This window comes from Cheilinus undulatus, linkage group 20, assembly GCF_018320785.1.
Source record: "Cheilinus undulatus linkage group 20, ASM1832078v1, whole genome shotgun sequence".
In the NCBI taxonomy this organism is placed as follows: Eukaryota; Metazoa; Chordata; class Actinopteri; order Labriformes; family Labridae; genus Cheilinus; species Cheilinus undulatus.
Genome location: NC_054884.1, coordinates 12,491,486 through 12,510,937, shown reverse-complemented (window position 1 = coordinate 12,510,937; position 19,452 = coordinate 12,491,486). Strand labels below are relative to the sequence as shown.

Sequence of the window (19,452 nt, the reverse complement as noted above, 5' to 3'; positions counted from 1 at the left end):
CACATTATTGGGGAATTAAACTATGGCTGAACAATGTTGGAAAAAATATCTAACTGCAATTATTTTAACTAATTCAACAAAGAAAGGAAGATTTTCTGGAAATTATTCAAAACAAAAAAAACACTTGAATGTATCTCTCCTGCCAAAAAATGTATTAAACTACTACTTTGACACACATTTCATGTCAAAGAAATATTGCACCTTCTGCGATTTGAAAATTGCAATGGGACATATTGTGATTTAATATAAATTTCTGGTAACTGCCCAGCTGTAGTGGACACTGGGGCAAAATTAAGAGAAAATCCCACAAAATATCCCTTGGATGTTGATCAGAACACAAAGCCCAGTGACCTTGACCTTCTGAATCTTATCAGTTCATCCTTGAGTCAGTTTGGACTTCGGTGCAAAGTTTAGAGAAAATCCCTCAAAGCATTCTTGAGATATCGTGTCCATGGGAATAGCCTGGATGGACGACCTGAAAACATAATGCCTCTGGCCCTAGATACTGCTGATGCAGATATAATAACATGTTTTCTCCTAAACTGAACACCAAAATTGACAATCAACAGTTCTTCAAAGAAGTTTTAAATACAGTGTTTCATACAGAAGGATAGAAAAACACTTTTGGGAGATGTCACCTGATAATTACGATGGAGACTTCACTGAAAAGATGGAAGGTACAAAATACAACAAAGCATTTTTAATGAGTTTATTAGCTTTTTAAAAAAACGGCATATTACTAAGTGAAATGAAACCACATTTAGCAAGAAATTAAAACAAGTATGCATTCTGAACTTCGAAATGCAGATCCAATGAGTCCAGAATTACGGTGGCTTTGATCATCGCTCACTTAAAAACAAAATGTTCGTGCTGACGAGTTGCTGTTTATGGTTTTATTCTACAAGAAGGACATTAAATCAGCTGCAACCTTCATATGCTGATACACTGGCTTGTATACTTCATAAAAAAAATGATAATATGGTCACACACCTTGAACATGGAAATCAAATACTGCGAAAAAGCCTGAATATCTAAAGCACTTTTAGTGTGATGATGATACAGTGGAACGATGGATATATCCTTTACTAATGCTAACCTGCTGACTGACTAAATGCTTATTACTAATGGGTAATTATTACTAATCTCAACAGGTGGTACAAGCAGTATGAGTCATTTAAGGGTTAAATATCTAAATTATGGTGTCTTGTGTTTGCAGAAACAAAATAAAAGGAGAAACATTTTAGTGTTCATGGAGTGACGACAAAGTGACGACCATTGACTGAGTTTTGGCAACACCTCAGACAAGTCAGATGACGACAAATGTAAACAAAACAGTTAGTCAACCCCAGCTGAGACAAAAGACTGACCATGAAAAAGGAGAAATTAGAGCTTCTAAAAACATTTTTCTAAAGTTAAAAGTTTCATCAAGGCAGCAGGAATCTCTTTAGTGTAAAGGGGAGAGAGTGTAGTGCAGGAAATCCTTCTCTTACGGAATTCAATCTACGCTAACGCCATAAAAATCATCTTCAAGTAATGTTTCTTCACAATGTCAGAGGACAATGATGTGTTCTTTCAACCTCCCTCTTCTTCCTTTTATAAACCCTGATCCTAAATCAACCACCCACCCTCCTCACATCCCCCAAGGCCTTAGCAAAGTCACTTCATTCCTGTCCATCTGAAAGCACTTAACAGATGTGAGCAACCAGGAGCCGACCATGAGATCTGCTCACATCTGTGAGGTTCTTTCAGACAGATATGTGATCTATCAGAGCTTCTAAAAAAGCAAGGACACAGGGGGTGAAACAATATTTGTTGAACCTGGCCGTCTTCCCTTTAAGGAGGCGAGTTCTGACTGCAGCCGTGTTTTCTACTCCCTGTGGTTCTCCATTACAGTAATGTGCACTTCCTCTTCCTCTTCTTGACAGGCGGGGGGCACAGGACCGCCCTGATGGCTTCATCAAACACCGTCTTAAGGCCACGCTGCGTCAGAGCTGAGCACTCCAGATACTTCACTGAACCTGGTAGGGGCAGGAAGAGAAAAAAATAAGAGGAGAGTCAGCAAATGAGCTTTTGGTTGTTCACATGACATAATCATACAGTCTACAGAGAAAGTTCTAAGTTTGAGAATAACTCTACAACCTGAATCCAAAACTAAATCTTTCTGCTCTTAATTACAAAGGAAACACAGTTCTCAAACACACAGAGATTTTTTGATAGTCTTTAAATGTTTGCCAGAGGTGGGTTCAAGATAAATATAACAACCTAAAAGAGAACACAAAATTATACCAGGAATTGTAATGCAAAACAGCAGATCATCAATTTTAAAAGTGCACAAGTTAATGCCATCTAATTTTAAGAGTTGAACTTGGAAAAAAAAGGGTTATTTCTAAAACTTTCAGTGGAACAATTTTCCAAGCTCAGAAGGTAAAAACAGCCTGCTGATAGCCTAAAATACATCCCTATTAGCAAATACACTCCAGACCACTTTATTAGGTACACCTGTTTACCTCCTCATTAACACAAACATCTATCAGCCATTCACATAGCAGTAACCAATGTATTTAAGGATGTAGATATGGTCAAGAAGATGCGATCAAGTTCAAACTGAGCATCAGAATGAAGAAGAAAAGGGGTTTTAATGACTTTGAACGTGCCGTGGTAGTTGGTACAGAGTATTTCATAAACTGCTGATCTACTGAGATTTTCACGTACAACTATCTCTAGGGATTATAGAGAATAGTCTGAAGAAAATATCCTGTGAGAAACAGTTCTCTGGCAGAGATCAGAGAAAAATGACCAGACTGGTTTGAGCTGATGAAAAGACATCAGTGACTCCAATAACTACTTGTAACAACCAAAGTATGCAGAAGAACATCCCTGATGTCCTGTCATCTTAAAGCAGGAGAAAGGGCTACAATTTCCACAGGATTACCAAAATGAGACGATAAAAATTAGAAAAATGTTTCCAAGCTCAACAGGATTTTCTTTTGTTTGGGCCCTGGGACCGCCAGCAGTTTTCAGGCCTTGGGACATCCACGGCATGACCAGGGCTCATGGCAACCCTATTACCTTCCCCGACAGTACCCCTATTCCCTGCATCCACCCTTTGCTGTACCCTAAAAATATGTTTTGTTTTTTTTTTCTTTTTCAACAGATTATATTGACTTGCTCTAACAGGCCTTATTTCAACCTCAATTTTAGGCCCAAACATGCCAGGAAGTTCTGCACAGTACTGTATATAATTTTAAAAATCAATACTTAAGGTCTATATTCATTACAAATAATCAGTCTTAAAAATCCTTAAATCTGTCAGGCTTGACAAATTATGGCAGCTGACAGAAGTTGAACCTCCACTCAGAAATACTAACTCCATATCAAACAAGCATGTCTGTCATGTGTCAACTCACTTATTTCCTTTGCCATGGCCAGGCCCTGCGGGTAGATAATAGGGGAGAGCTTCTTCTCCTTGAGTTTTTCGATGGTGTCCTTGTCATCTCTCAGGTCCAGCTTGGTGCCCACCAGGATGATGGGTGTGTTGGGGCAGTGGTGTCTCACCTCGGGGTACCACTGGGGGAGGAGAAGAGGACAGAGTTAGAGGACGCTGACAGACAACACAGAAGACAGAGTAGAATAAGGCAAATCACAGATTTTTAACAGTGTCCTCTCAAAACTTAGTATAATGGGACCTTTGAGGAACTCTGAGGGCAAAACAAACCACAAAACTGCACCAAATCTGAAACGTTATCATTAGGACAGGCACATGAACTGAGGGTAAAAAACTATATCCTAAGCTTGACATATCTATGCATTCTGGGACCAAAGATGATGTGACTAGAAGCAGCAAATACATGTAGGTACAAAGGGGGAAAAGCCAGAAGTCCCTGTTCTGTCTCTTTGCAAAAATCCAATAAACTGCTTCTCCACCCGGACTTCCCCACACCTAAAATTTCAGGCCAACTGTTAACCTTAAGACTATCAAAATTAACAAGGGTTACAAGTGGAAGAAAGTAAACAGGTTGTTCTCACCTTGGCACGGACGTTTTCGAAGGAGGCTGGACTGACGAGTGAAAAGCAAATAAGGAACACATCCTGAAGAGGAAAACAACAAATCAAAAGTTGAAAAGAAACAGTTATACCCATAGTAACTTGAAACAGAATAACCACAACTTTTGTTTGACATTTAAAACACTTGAATGCTGAAGATAACTACTAGTATAACATTCAAAGCTAATCCAACAGAGCTACAATGTTCAGGGATGACACTATACAAATTTATGGTCTGTTTCCACCAAGCGGTCCGGTTTAGCACTGTTCACCCTGATCTTGCCTGTGTTTCAACGCCAAGTGACCATCCAGCCTTGCTCATAGTGATTGGCATCATTCAGCTCAGTTATAAAAGTTAGTCCTACTCTAAGGGCTGTTCATTTGGTACCTTTATGGCTTTTAATGTGCATTGAACAACAGAGAAGAGGAAACTAGCTCTTAAAACTGGCTTGTTCAAGTGGCGTTGTCATTATAGTCTGGACTGGATTAGATAGATTATCTAGTTAGATTTTTCTGTGATGTTAGGTGTGTTAAGGGTGATCTTTCCCTCTCTGGCCTGCTTGGAGGATGATCGGTGCCATTCTAAGTTGATTCAGGTTGGAGTTCTTTAAGTGTCCCAGGCTCAGCCAGTATCTCATTAGTTGTTGAATAGTATATGATCACTTCTGTGAAAGCTTGTTTATAATAAAAACTAAGGATGAAAAAATGTTTAGCTCAATGTAAGTTATGGCTCATATTGTGCACCCATTATTCTTGCTGTTGTACAGGTAGTATAGATTCTTTCAACCAATCAGTTGACTGCAGTGACTCTAGGCAGTCTTCAGGGACTCTTGGTACCCCAAAAGACTGCCAAAAAGTAGGGCAGTGCAGATCAGTAGTTTTGGTACCTTTCCTGACTTTGACTATGAAAAAAAATAAATGTACAGTACCAAGCTGAACTGAACCAGATCAGTGGAAACTCAGCTTTACACCAATCTGTACTATGTAGCTTAAACTCAAACTGACTTTGACTTTCTGTTCCCTGCGAGTCTTTGGCACAGAGGCCTGTTTGTTGTCAGGACAAAGAGTCCAAACAAAAGCTCCCTTTCACTTCCTTTAGCCGTCCTCCAGACAGTGTATAGGTACTGTGGATACTGGGCTCTACTCTGCAGAGTGTAATGACTTTGTCTTCAGGCCAGTGAATAACTCCAAATCAATGCTGACAGAGTGAACACAGTGTACTTGCTGACATTGTCTGGCTCACACTGGTCTTAGTGGTCTGAGAAAAGCAGTTGTTTTCACTCTGTATGAATGCATAGATGTGTACGTACTGTCTGAGGGTAGGACAGAGGCCTTAGCCTGTCGTAGTCTTCCTGTCCGGCTGTATCCCACAGGCCCAGGTTCACTGGTTTCCCATCAACCATCACATTGGCAGAGTAGTTATCAAAGCTGTAGTGAGGGAGGTGGAGGTGAGATTCAAAACATATTTATACTGAAATCTAACACTGTAATCTAAGAATGAATGAAGATATACAGTACTGTGTGCATGTTGTTACATTAAGCTGGCTACTCACCAGGCAATTTAAAGACAGATTTGCCCCATTCAACAATGGAAGGGTGTGACCCAATTTGAGGCCTGTCACAACCAATTATTTATGTAAATAATCCTCAAGTGTGTGGTGTCAATACAATTTTTTTTTACTGCTTCCAATCAAGTCAGAGTCTCCCTGATCCAGAATCATTAACAGAAAACATGTTTGATATTGATTCCAGGCCGAGTTGCCACCAATCGAATACCCACAACAGCCAATGAGAGCAGGCAAACCAGGCAGTGTCACCATGTGGATGCCATGTACTATACTTCTCCTGAAATCACATTACATTACACAATTTCTGTGGGATCTCGTGAAGCCTTCACCACAAACGGTAGGTGTGTGGTGTCACAGTCAGGCCAAACTGTCATGTGTGAGTGTTCAAAGGTTTATAGAGTTAAAATGGGTAAAAAAAACTATCTCCCATGTTTTTAAAATTGGTTACAACTTGAGAACCATCTAGTGTGTAGTCAGCCTTGCTGACTATTCATGTGAAAGCAGTGTTAGGGTGTGTTTCTCTGTATGCGTGTTACTCACACTGTGGGGATGTACTCTCCAGGGAAGGCATTGGTTGTGTAACTGATGAGGAGACATGTTTTACCCACAGCCCTGGGATAACAAAGGAGAGGAAGAAAGATAATCAAATCAAATAGATTAGAACATCATGATAACTGCATTCTCAGTGAAACTGGAGATTGTTTCCCCTCATCTTGCCTGACAGGTTAACGGGTTCGACATGCCTTGTTTAACCCGTGTTGCCGGACTTGACCAGGTTCAGTGGAATTAAGCTTTAAGCTCATTTTCACAGAAAATTTTCATTGCATGTCAAAATGGGATATTTACATTTAGTATGTATTACAGATATTGTTCAAAACTGTCTATTTACCATTAGACAGATGTTTAACAAAAGCCACAGCTGTTGGTTAAGAGAGAAACTTGCACATGATCAAAGCTTTGAATTTAGGGTTCAACAACTTAACAACACCGTTCATTTCCTTGCTATTCTAATCTGAACTGAAAAGTGTTAAGTTGATTATATGCTTTACTTACACATCTTACTTTGCTGCTTTGAAAGTTTGTCTCTCAGAATTTTGCTCTCTTGCACTTTGGTTTAAGACAGCAGTGATTACTGACCTAAAAAGTATAAACTCGTGGGTTAAGATGTAGATTCTTCTCATCAGATGACATGGAAAGTACGGGTGTGACTAAAATTCATCATAGAAATTTATGACCCTGCACATGGTTAGCATGAAAAATGGTTTACAGTCCCAACTGGATATGATCACAATCTTCCAAATCCCACAAAAGTAATCCCTCTATATACTGTGTATTACTTTCTGTATTTCTAATTCAACATAATCCATAATTATTGTTGACAATTTGACTACCTGATGACAGACTTATCCTGAAAACATTAATATCCTGCCAGGAAACCAGCAGTTTATTTATTTCAATGATAAATCAGTGGTGCAAGATATTGGATTTTGCTGATTTTAAATATGCTCACAAAACTATTCTAGCCTCTCTCTCTATATATATACCACTACATAGATGTAGTTCAGACCTAAACTGAAGTATACAAAACACTCTATAGAGTAAAGATGAACAAAGAAACAAACTTGAGTCCTTAGACTCTCCTTAGACTCTGAAATTGAAGTAGTTAGGACAAACAGACAGCCGCCAATGTATTTTATGTTGGTCCTGCCTTAACTCCACTATGCGTTAGTACTAGTGGCTAATATTTACTAATAATACACAGAAACAGGCCAATATTTAAAGCTTATACATTGATTGTAAACATCAGCAAAGAAGTTCATATCTTTCTATACCAATAACTAACCTTTTAAGCTAATGCCTATACTATACTGCCAATAATACTGTGGTTATATTGTAATGGTTTGAGGAAACGCATCATTAGGATCTTCATAATCTGACTGTATGTGTGTTAAAATTATTCTTTTGTTGACACATAAGTAATGTTTGTATTCTATATAAACATTCAAAGAAACAATATTTAACAATTAAAAAAACTGTCAAAAAGCAGCTTCAAATCATTTTTAAGGCTGCACAGGAAAAGTCTTAACCTTCTTAGACCTGAGCTGTGAAACTTTATCACAAAGCCTAAACATTCCAACAAAAATTTCCCCAAAAAATCCAGGTAAATTTTTGAAGATCTTGAAGCAAATCCCACCATTTATTAATCAACCCCAAACTAAATATGTTCCCTGAAATTATATTAAATTTAAAATTACAGAAATGCCCAAAGAAATTCCCTGAAATTTCCATGAAAACACTGTAAAATTTCAAAGCTAATTATCCCAAATATATTTTAAAAAGTTCTTACAAATTTCAAAGGATTCCACCTGAAGATCCATAAAAAAGTAAACATAAATTTCAGAAATTCCATGAAAATACCTAAACATCCCCAAACCTTCAAATCAAATCCCCCAAAATTACAAATATATTTCCACAAGTATGCCTACAAATTCTCCAAAACATCCAAGAAAATTCCATTAAAAAATATTGAGATTGTCAATTTCTATAATTGTCCATATCAATTTTCCTCCAACAATTTTCAAAATATACAAACATATCCCCAAAATTTCCTTGAACATAATTTGAAATCCCAGAAAATTCCCCAAAGTATCCTTAAAAAAATCCCTGAAATCTCCTAAAAAAGTTCCTAAACATTTCAGAGAATACCACCCAACATTCCCAAATTAAAAATACAGTTTAAATTTCCATGAAAATAACTAAAGAAATTCAAAAAATTTCCTCAAAACATTCAAATCAAATTTCCCCCAAAATTTACAAATATATTTCCTAAATTTCCATGAAAATGCCTGGAGATTCCCAAGTGAACTCTCCCTCAAGTCTAAACAAAATCCCTGAAATTTCCATAAAGATTCTGACATCCCAATATCAATTTCCCTACGAAATTCCCCAAAACATTCAACCAAAAGGGGCCATGGAGAATTCCAGAAAATGTCATAGCAAATTTTTTCAAACATTTCAAGCAAATTACCAAAACTTTAGGGATATTTTGGACACTTATCTAACACAGATTAATAACATAAATTATTACTTTGTGGTAGGAAAGCCTAAATGTAGTGGCTTCATATGTAGATGCAGGGTCTTTGAAAGTTAAGGAAGTGAAGTTTGTGCTTTTTCTGACTTTTGTCAAGTCATAAATGAAAATATAGAAGATTAATTAAAAATACTGAATATTTACAGTGAAAATTTTACACTTGCTTAGAATCTTCCTTGAATTTATTGGTTATATTCGGACTGATTAGACTATAAATTGAAATATTGAATCTCCAAGTATTAAAACTTCTTATGTGGTAAGATTTTATTTTGATATAATATTTTTGAATTTCTGTTTGTCTTAGATTAAAAAAGGTTTTGCTAGTCTGAAGTATGAGGCAGTGACTGACACCAGAGAATAGCAAACATACATGCGAAACAAAGCAAACATCAAACTTTTTCGTCTTACTTTTCAATAGCAGACTGCGTCATGTCTAATAAATGACATGCTGTGAGCCATTGAATCCCACCTAACCGAAGCATGCCGATAAATCTGTCTGACCCAGCTGGACTACAGGGCGACACAACAACAGCTGTCGCTCAACTTGGCATGTTATCTGAGGCTTGTTAGCCGCTAGCCAACTGTTGGTAACTGGGTCAGCCAGTTAGCCATTTCTCAATACAACACAAGTAATACTGTCCAATACTAGGACACTGAAGTGAGACTAAAACAGCAGTTTCACTTACCCGTCCCCCACCACCACACACTTAATGGCCTGCATCGGACGGCTCTCTCGATAGCTTCCCAGCCAACAGGACTTGAACTCAGTTAGCTAAGCTAAGAGCTAACGGGGCTAAAATAAACCGGTTCTGCGTCGCGTGCAATATTACAACGTCAACTAAGTTAGGGGAGCTCGAGGACGTTGCTAAAAGTTTAAAACGAGGGTTTTAGAGGACTTTGTCGGGTTGTCTCTCCTACACAGCAACACCCAGTGCACTCTAAACTTGTGGTCCAGGCAGGCAACACCCAGGAAAAAAACTCCTGAGTCAAGATTGAGGAAAAACACACGCCCTCAGTTTGGAAGCCGCAGATCCCAGAGAGTCATATCCGGTCAGAGCAGGATGGTCCAACCCTGACACCTACCGGCCAGAACTGGAATAAGAGGACAAAGGTCACGTACTTTGGTACAGCGGCGCTTTTAGTGATTTGGAGGCCTCAGACAAAGTACACAAGGCCTTCACCATTTAGCTTGACCTCCTTCGACCTGTGTCTTGTTTTGAACGTATTTTGAGTTTCTACTACTTATTTAGCATTAGAAGGACCTGGTGAGTTTAAAAGCTCAGCCTTGTCTTTGAACAGGAGGAAGTTTTCACTTAAAATTATGTCCACAAATTTCCATAGAGTCCTGGATTTGCAGAAACTAAAATCCGGAATTGGTTTTCGGACATAGGTTTGGCTGTGTGTAAGCCAGATGCTAACTTTGGGGTCAGAAATGGTGTCAGTCAATGAGAGAGGCATGGTGGAGTCATTTTTCTTGTTTTGATGATTGACCAAGGACTTGTTAAGGCAAGGCATGAATAAAATTCCCACTGAAAGTTCTGAATTCATCTGACATTTTCCGTTCTTGAATCCAAACAAATTACTCCAAATTTCAAAGAAAGTACCTAAAATGTCTGTGAAAATTATTAAACATATTTAAAGTATCCCATAAAAGGAAGCCAAAATTTAGTCAAATACTCCCCAAGTATTTTGGTGAAATTTTATCATGACCCATAAACATTCCAATAGAAACTTTCCCTGAATTCTACGTAAACTCCTAAAAAAAAATTACAAGTAAATTCACAAACATTTCAAAGCACGTTCCCACTAAATTTCTTATCAGCTTCCCCAAATTTCTGAATACAGCCCCAAAAAACTCATGAAAATGACCGAAATACCTCCAAGCATCCAAACAAATTTGCGTGGAAATTCTTGGAAATTTCAACTGATATCCCCAACTTCTCAATCAAAGTCCCCAAAATTTCCAAGTAAATTTCTCGAGCTTGTGTGGAAGTACCTTATTATGTCCTCATATTTACATGCAGGGATTTTATGAGATTAAAGCAACCATAGCTGGTGGAGAAAAAAACATTTTGAAGCTCCCTGATTTCAATTAACAAACGGTGAGAATTTCCTTGATATAAAAGCAGGACTCTTTTTTTGACTTGAACTTCGGTACTAAGACCATGTGTCCTTCTCAATGATATCTTCTTTTTAGACCATCAAACTATTGTTTTGCTGTTTTGTGTTCTCCACACACCTTATTTACACTCTAAATATGCATTTTAATTATTGAAATATTCTTTATGTATACCTGACATATGAATTGTCCCTGTTCAGGGGCAGTTTGAGATATTAGGAAAACCCAGGAATAGTTAAATATGAGGCCCTTCCTCATCTAGCAAAAAAACAATCTTAGCAAGTTAATGGGCCATTGTAAAGCATCTCTTTTAAGGTATACTTCGCCAGATAACTATAGGAAATCCATAAGTCTGAAAAATTGATACAAAAATACCCCATCAAATTATGCAACACCTCTTAGAGGAGCATTATAAATCAAACTCTATTCATCTAAATGTTCTGTCATGTCTGTTGTGTCAATTTTGGCAGCTATTTCAATTATACTCCTAAGTTTTTAGATTAAAATAACTTTTAGTGTAAGTCACATTTTAGGTATTTGTAATCCTTAAAGTTTTAGTCAACAGAAAGTCCTCACATTTTAGCGTTTACTTTTAGTAACAGCTTTTATTTTCTTTGAGCTTATTTAATCAGCCATATTGCAAAATTACTATAAATTTAAAACACTCAAATCAATGCACCATCAATTCTTGCACTGATTCCCTCTAGATTATTAAAGTCAAAGTCAAACCCAGCAAAACACTGACAAAGTGTACATGCACAGTGGTGGAAAATATATTTTGAATGTCCAGCACTTACATTTTAGTCTAGTTCTAGTCTCCTTGAAGAAAACTAAACTTGCCTTTTTGTTTTTATCACCAAAGATCTATTTTAGGTATTTTTAGCCTAGACCTCCTCATGGTAAAAGGTAGTTGAGAAACTATTTTAGCCAGTTTTAGTAAGCTAAATTAACACTGCATGTCTCTTGGCCATATGGAATACAAATACATGCTCAATATATTGCACCAAACGGATATTGTACGTTTGTCCGCAAGAAATCATATGATCTGAATATTTCTAGCATGAAAAAACTGTTGCTTCATCAAAGCAGCAAACAAAAAGTCACTGTTGTGCAGGGTTGCAGTTCTGCAAATGAACGGCGGAGGGCAGCATATCATAGTTATATGGTTTACAGTCACAGACAGTGCCTCTATGTATTTTTCTCAGCTTTTCTCCGCTGAAAGTCTCTGACCCTCATCTATCAGTGTTTTATTCCTCCTTTCATTAGTAACAAACTCCATGGTGTTGTGCAGAACTGATCATGTAGCATCAACTCTCCACAAACATGCACACACAGATGATGTTCCCCACGCTCATAGTCGCACCCCTGCCTCTGGATTATGTTATTGGGGGATTTCTCCAGCAAACAACACATTAATAGGATAAACGTCAGTGCTAAGTGGGGGGGTAAAGGCAGAGCCGAGAGATTAATGAAGGATAAACGGGCCTGTCGCTGCACATCAGGGAGGCTGTAAAACACAGAGGAGAAACCTGCACCACATGAGAATGTGGAGCTGAGGAAAGGCATTAAAGGAAATCTGTTCTGAAGCTATGTTCAGCATATCCAGAAATAGTTGGGGAAAAAACATATTTGAAAGTTTAGTGTGTCTGGAGTATGACTGAATTATCTAAGATTATAATAAACAAATTGAAGGCAGCATCTCTCACTGTGCACACCTAAACCACTCTGTGATCACCTCTGTGCAGCACTCACGCTTGACATGAGGGCTTTTTGTTTTTGTGGTTTTAAATTTAAGTGTTATGGTAGGTTGTGTTGATGTGTAAAATAATCTATAATCAGAACCCATTTATGCTCATTATTGTTTTTTATTGCTTTTACTGTTTGTTTTAATCTTCTGTAAAGCAGATTGAGTCTACATTTGTGTGAAATGTGCTATACAACTACAGTTAGAGTGAATTAAATTGAATTGAATAAGAAATGAACAGTATCTACCATTAGAGCATAGACTAAGCATATCTTATAGCATAAATGAAAACATCATATAGACTTTCTCTCATCAACCAATAATTAAGTCTCTCCTGTTGCTGCTGGTATATGCTAGCTAACTGTCATAGACATCAACACATGTCATTAGTAAATTTCATCATAATGTTTTTCTGCATTCATAGACAAGCCTGCCCACAGAGTTGGCCCGGGTCAATGGACCCTTCCCTGTTGTGATTCATCGATGAGATCAGTGCATGTGTGCTGGATCAGTAGCACTAATGCTAGCATCCTGGCTAACAGTTACTTCATTTTGGAGCTGAAAAGTGTGTCAAGCTATGCCTGGGTGCTGATGTTCAAATTCTTTAACTGTGTGACTTTTTAGCACGTTTAACCACTTTTTGACCCATTTGTGCTTCTTTTTTTGTCTATTTTGCCACTTCTTTTTGCAAATTTAACTTTTTTTTCTGCCTTTTGCCTACATTTGCCACTTTTTTTGCCACTTTCACCAACTTTTTTTTCTGCTTTTCAGTCATTTTGCTGCTTCTATTTGCCACTTTTAAGGACTTTTTGTCTTCATTTGCCATTTTTTGATTATTTACCCTTTTTGCTGCTTTTTGTCAATTTTTCTTCTTTTTTTTTCTTTATTTCAAACCCATTTTACATGCTTTTTGCCCATTTTTGCCACTTGTTTTGTCACCCTAAAACCATTTTAGCTGCTTTTGTAACCCATTTCTCTGCTTTTTGCCCCTTTCTACATCTTTTTTTTGCCACTTTTACTCATTTATGCTGCCTTTTGTCCATTCTTGCCACTTTTATTTGCCCATTTTAAGCCCTTTTTGCTGCTTTTTTTTCCTCATTTGCCATTTTTTGGTTACTTTTACCCCTTTTGCTGCTTTATTGAATTTTTTCCTATTATTTGTGTCATTTTAAACCCATTTTAGCTGCTTTTTGTCCTCACTTGCCACTTCTTTTTGCCACTTATAACTCATTTTTCTGCTTTTCATCCACTTTTTTCACTTCTTTTTGCAACTTTTAACCCATTTTTGCACTTTTCACCTGTTTCTGCCAATTTATTTGTCACTTTTAACCAACATATCCTGCTTTTCACCATTGTTTGCCACTTTTTTACCACTTTTAACCCATTTTTTCCCGCTTTTTACCCTCAATTGCCAATTCTATCCATTTTGCTGCTTTTTGCACATTTTTGTCAATTGTGGCTTCTTTTCACAATTATTCAGTTATTTTACATTAAATCCTGCATCATATTCTTCTTTATTTTCTGGCATCCTGACGTTTGTGCACGTTATGGCTTAGCTCTGAAGTCTGACGTTACTCTCTTAATTGTGTTTATCAATGTGCCTGTCCACACTGTTAACATTACCAATACAAAGATCATTCTATTGAAAGAAAAAAGGGTTTACAGTGTTAAAAAAAGGGCTATATTTTATTACAGTATGAATCAATAAAATCTATTTTCCCTTTCTGTTGCTCTGATAAGAGCAGTAATTATTTAGGTTCAAAATGAAATATGGCTATCACAGCTTAACTTTACAATGAACCATGATTTTGCTGACCTGCACGGGCCCCAGTGTGGCTAAGCCCCAGAAAGCTCTCCCTTCTAAACCCCTTATGGACAACCTTGTTTGCAGTTAGACAGTTGTGGATGGAGAGGCCAACAGGGCTTCCATTTGATTGGTCGAGTGTTTAGTCAAAAAGCTTTTGTCTGACCAAGATCACTCTGGTTGGCAAGTCCATGTTAATAATGCTTCAAAAGGCTTGTTATGTTAATTTTAGGATCATTTAGACGACCAAACAGGTGCAGCAAGGAACCTGTATGGATTGAACTGGGGGGGTTTTTTGTTTTGTTTTTTGTTTTTTTACTTGAACAACCAATCGGTTGGTTGGTGCCTGGGTGCAATTTTGGTCGACCAAGTTTTTCTTTGGTTGACTACAGCCCTAGAGGCCAAACAGATGAGGGCCTGGCACACTTCCCTGAGGACCACCAGTGTTTAAGTTGATGGTGGAGGACATATCTCCCCACTTTGACAGTCTAAACAGGAAATCCAGTGTCCAGATGCAAGAATTTGTGTAAGGTTCCAGACTGTGGATTATTAATGCCTTTATCAGTTCAGCATAACTCTAGGACCTTTTATGCTTTTATTACAGAGGAGGGCAGTGGATAGAGCTGAAAACAGGAATGAGTGCATGGGGAATGATGTGTGGGAAAGGCGATGCAAGTTCAGAATTAAACTGGGCCGCCTGCGTATGGGGCGCTGCATAAGTTAACTGCTAGTCCATCTACACCCCAAGTGTCTGTTTTCTTGGTTTACATGCAATATATCCACACTTTACATCTGAAACACTGCAAATTCTTCAAACATTAGTTTGCTTTAGAGCTATTTCAGCTCCCCACATTCTGATGCTCTGCTGTCATAGCTTCATCATGAATTTCCTTGTAGTGCTGGAAACACATATCTACATTTTCATTTGAGTGTTTTAGGTGTCTATAACAACAAAGATGGCTGTAAGAGAAGACTTCAGGAGCTTCGGGTGTCAAAACACTGAGTAACAGAAGTGGTCCAAACCAGGCACAGGCTGGCATTTGTGCCTGGTTTTACTAGGTGATCAGGATTATTATGGAGGGTACAGATGATAGTGTTGCCTGTTAATCTGTTTGCCCTGTAGGTGATAGTCTCAGGTGGCAGGGATGGTGCTTTTGATGTTTGCCAAAACAGCCTATTGAGACATTTGGCTATCACCGGGGGAGGCAGGGACTCAGCAGCAGTATTTTCTATTTTGAATACAGGATGACGATGTTTGTCACTTCATTTGGTATTTTATTTATATCTAAGTGTTATTTTGGTTTAATAAGATATGTTTCAAAGGGAAGACTAGTTTGACATTTTTTGTTAAGTAGGGGGAGCTTCAGATCTGGGGCAGATCATATTAAACTAATGAGTCATGTTTCTTATCTGCCATGTCATCACTGGATCTGTGATAATCAGTAGGAGGGATACGTAGTCATTTGATAAAATTCTGGCTTTCTTTGGTTGACTCTTTAGACCCTTAACAGCCATATTGTGCAGTATAGGGAGAGTTTAACCATTAGGAGTGTTTCATGCTTTAGGAGAAGGCCTACTTCACAATCAAAGAGGGAAAATTGAAGCTGCCAGAACAACCCTGAAAGCGAACTTTCCTGGCGAAGCTTTGTTGTGTCTTGTTCAGTTCTGCTTCTGCTCTCTCGCCACCCTCCGTCCTTATGCATCTTTCTTCACACTGCAGCCTGGAGAGTCGTTTTATCCCATCATTATGTGCAACCATTAGCTTTCTAAATAATCACCAAGATTTAATGACCCCTGTCATGCAGCTCTCATTTGCATAGGAGTCAGATTGACAGTCTGCAGGCAATCAGCACTTAAACACCAGAATGTTCTCTGTAATGCTTTCGCCCTTAACAGAGAGACCACAGGATGCCTGCTATCACATCCTGTGGAGTAAGTCAACATTTTTAATGGAGTGAACACTGAGGGATGAGAATATTAAGGGGTTATTCCCTAGTTTTCATCGTTCCAGCTAAATGGAGCACATAAAGCAGATGGCAGAAGCCAGCTGACACACTGACATTTGTGCTGCTGCTATCTCTGTTTCTCACATGATCAATGCGAGCCTATATATCTCTGTAATAAGATCCTGTTGATAACTGCTGCTGCTATGAATCATTCAGCAGCTAAGACCGTGACATCTGATGATTTATCCAAGAATTTATCTTTACAAGCGGGTCTAATTGAAGCGCTGCAAATGCTCCTTTCTGATCAGATAATATTCTGTTTTTATTGTAAAATTGTGCCACCCATAAAGGCTGTTCTATCAGTCACATCCTCATGACACATTCTCTCAAATTCACAAAAATATTCCACATTTTGGGCTAAACCTCATATGCAGCTGCACCAACACAACAAATTCAAGCAAATTAATTCTGTTTGATTCTTTGAAGTCTGAGCAAGGCCTCTAGATGCACCCTGCAAGCCTCCTCTTATCCGACCGCATGTTGAGCTGTGACAGAAGGATATGCAGCTTACTTCAGGTTGGTTTCAGGCAGCTCTGCTCAGTTTGTTTATTAGCCAGTGGCAGCAGATGTGAAGCTCCCTAAAAATAAACCTCACTTTTGAAGAAGACCTTCGTCTGCACTCTTAGGGATGTGCAGCATATGTAGAGCATTAGTCATGGGATGAAACAGGACTTCTTCATGTGCATCACTGGTGTCCAGATACATTTTTTTCCTGTTGACATTCTGACTATGAGCCATGAGTCATTCTGCAATCAGATTCAATCAGTTATACCAGAGCTGGGAGTGAGTCACATGCTGCCGTCAAGGACATGATTGGAAGTTTTTGCATTTTGCTCTCAGTTGGAAAGATGGCCCCTTGTGTTTCCTTTGACCTCCATTTGATTCCCTGTGTTTCTCTTCTCCAGTTTCTCTTGCTGTCTGCTCCACTCTCTCAGCCACTGTGTGAAAGGAAGTGTGTCATGTTACTTGTGTGTTTGCATTAGCAGGAATGTGTGTGGGACTGATGCAGATGGTTTTCACCGGATGCAGAAATTCCTTAGACACCCGACAAGCTGCAGTCACAACTTTGACTATGCATCATTATTTGTGGATTATATTTTCATAAGAATTTATTTTGCACATTTTCACTGCATCCAGTTTTTCTTAAACATCAACACTTCACACTTCAGATTTAAAGAGCTGTCAACCTCTTGTTCTTCTTTGCTGCACTTTTAATTTTGTAGTTGTCAAGAAATAGTTTTTCACCATCTATTTCAAAAACAGTCTGGCTGCAGACCATTCATCTCTGGTGGCAACTCTCACAGAGCATTCAACCGATACACCGTAGTTCTAAGAACAGAAATACATGTTAAAACTTTCAAAATAAAATCAGATAAACCTCTGTTTCAGATTAGGGTAAGGGTTCAGGACATGGTCAGTATACCAAAAGTTAAAAGTCAAAACCTGACCTCCAAAACCTAAGCACAAAACCTTTGGTAAAGCCGAATAACCAGTCTGCTAACAGTAAAAAAGCTCATCCTCCATGAAAACATTCTAATGCAGCCAGTGTAGCTTACACAACTCCATTAGTTGTGTAAGCTATGTTAACCAAGCTATCTACTGTCTGCTTAAAATAGATTAGCAGCAGAGCTCACAAAGCAGCTAACTACACTATACATCTACATTATCTGTATAGCTAAGTTAGTTTTAGTCATGTTTGCTAACGCTAACTTAGCTAAAGATAACTGAGCTAAAGCTAAGTTGTCATAGCAGCAATGTAAGCTACATAGGTACATTATCTATTTAGTTATGTAAGCTTTGTTATAGCTCACGCTGCTAAAGCTAACTCAGCTTAATTGATTTATGTAGTGACGTTAATAACATAGCTAGCATAGCTATGTTAACTTTAGTTAAAGCTAACAATACTCAGGTAAGCAACCGTTTGTGTAACAACTACTAAAACGGGTCTATACAAAATCTAATCCCGGATCAGACCTCTGACCTTGCTCTGTTTCAGACCCCGGGCACTATGTTACAGCTTCTTGTTTACTCAACCACAAGAAAAGAGAAAGGAGAAAAATTTGAATGGAAATCAGTCAATAATTACCAGAACTTGCTAAGTTACCAGGTACTAGCTAATGGTACTAGCATTCCTGGCTAACATATTATAGTTAGCAAGCTCTATATATTGTTAAACACATTCAATAACCATCTTATTCAGTACTGTTAGATGATAGGCTACTAGCAAAGCAAAAGCTGAAGCTTACTTTATCCTTAAAATGCACTGTTTATACTTTAAGCAGTCTACTCTTTTCACCTCTGTTGCCTCATTAGTCAGGTAGTGGCTGAATGCTAACATTAGCAATATTGACACATTTAATAGCCCTCTTATTTGGTACCATTAGATAATAGGCTATTATGATGCTGGCAATGCATTTTGCTAACAGCTATCAATACAAATTCCGAGCTAAAGCGTACATTAGCCAAGAAGCATGTTAGTATTCTTTGAATTCACTGTGTCATGGTTAAATTGGTCTACCCTTCTCACCACTACCGCCTCATTATCAAGGAATTAGTTGGGTGCTGTATCAACACCAGCATTAGCCAGGAAGGGGCTGAATGCTAACATTACCTGTTGTCTAAAATTAAATTAATTAACAAGTTATTCACACTTTAGCTTGTATTGTAAAAAAAATGGAAAAAGCCTTGGTGACATCAGCCATTTGTTACTGAGGAGGGTAAGGCAGCTGCAAAATTAAAAATACTGTCTCAGTCTAACTTTTGGTAAGCCTAGAAACAAAGAGGTAAAGTATAGGCAGGCCTTAGGCCTTCTGATGAAGAAGTACACAGTGCTTGCTTGTAGTCATATCAACCAAGCTCCAAATGAAGTCTTCATAACTTTTTATCCCTTTTCAGTTTAGAAGGTATTCCTGTGTGGCACTTAGGGGGCAGTTGGAGAGGCAGGCATGGGCAGGGTTGCTAGGTCTATGTGACAAAATTAGCCCAATGGCCGGTAAAAACTAGCCCAAAACCAAGCCCAATGCTGAAATTCAAAATAAGCAAGTAAAAGCTCTGCCACACCACATGTATTGCTTGT

General features: G+C 38.2%; 1 protein-coding gene across 1 annotated transcript; it reads right to left on the bottom strand.

Annotated features, from left to right (window-relative positions):
* Nucleotides 1-695: 695 nt before the first annotated feature.
* Nucleotides 696-9,717, bottom strand: LOC121528143 (ras-related C3 botulinum toxin substrate 1). Its single transcript, XM_041815374.1, has 6 exons — nt 9,390-9,717; nt 6,153-6,224; nt 5,355-5,472; nt 4,027-4,089; nt 3,408-3,567; nt 696-2,018 (listed from the first exon to the last, which is right to left on the bottom strand). Exons 1-6 carry the CDS (start codon nt 9,422-9,424, stop codon nt 1,888-1,890), a joined length of 579 nt encoding a protein of 192 aa, XP_041671308.1. The 5' UTR covers nt 9,425-9,717; the 3' UTR covers nt 696-1,887.
* Between the last annotated feature and the right edge of the window lie 9,735 nt (nt 9,718-19,452).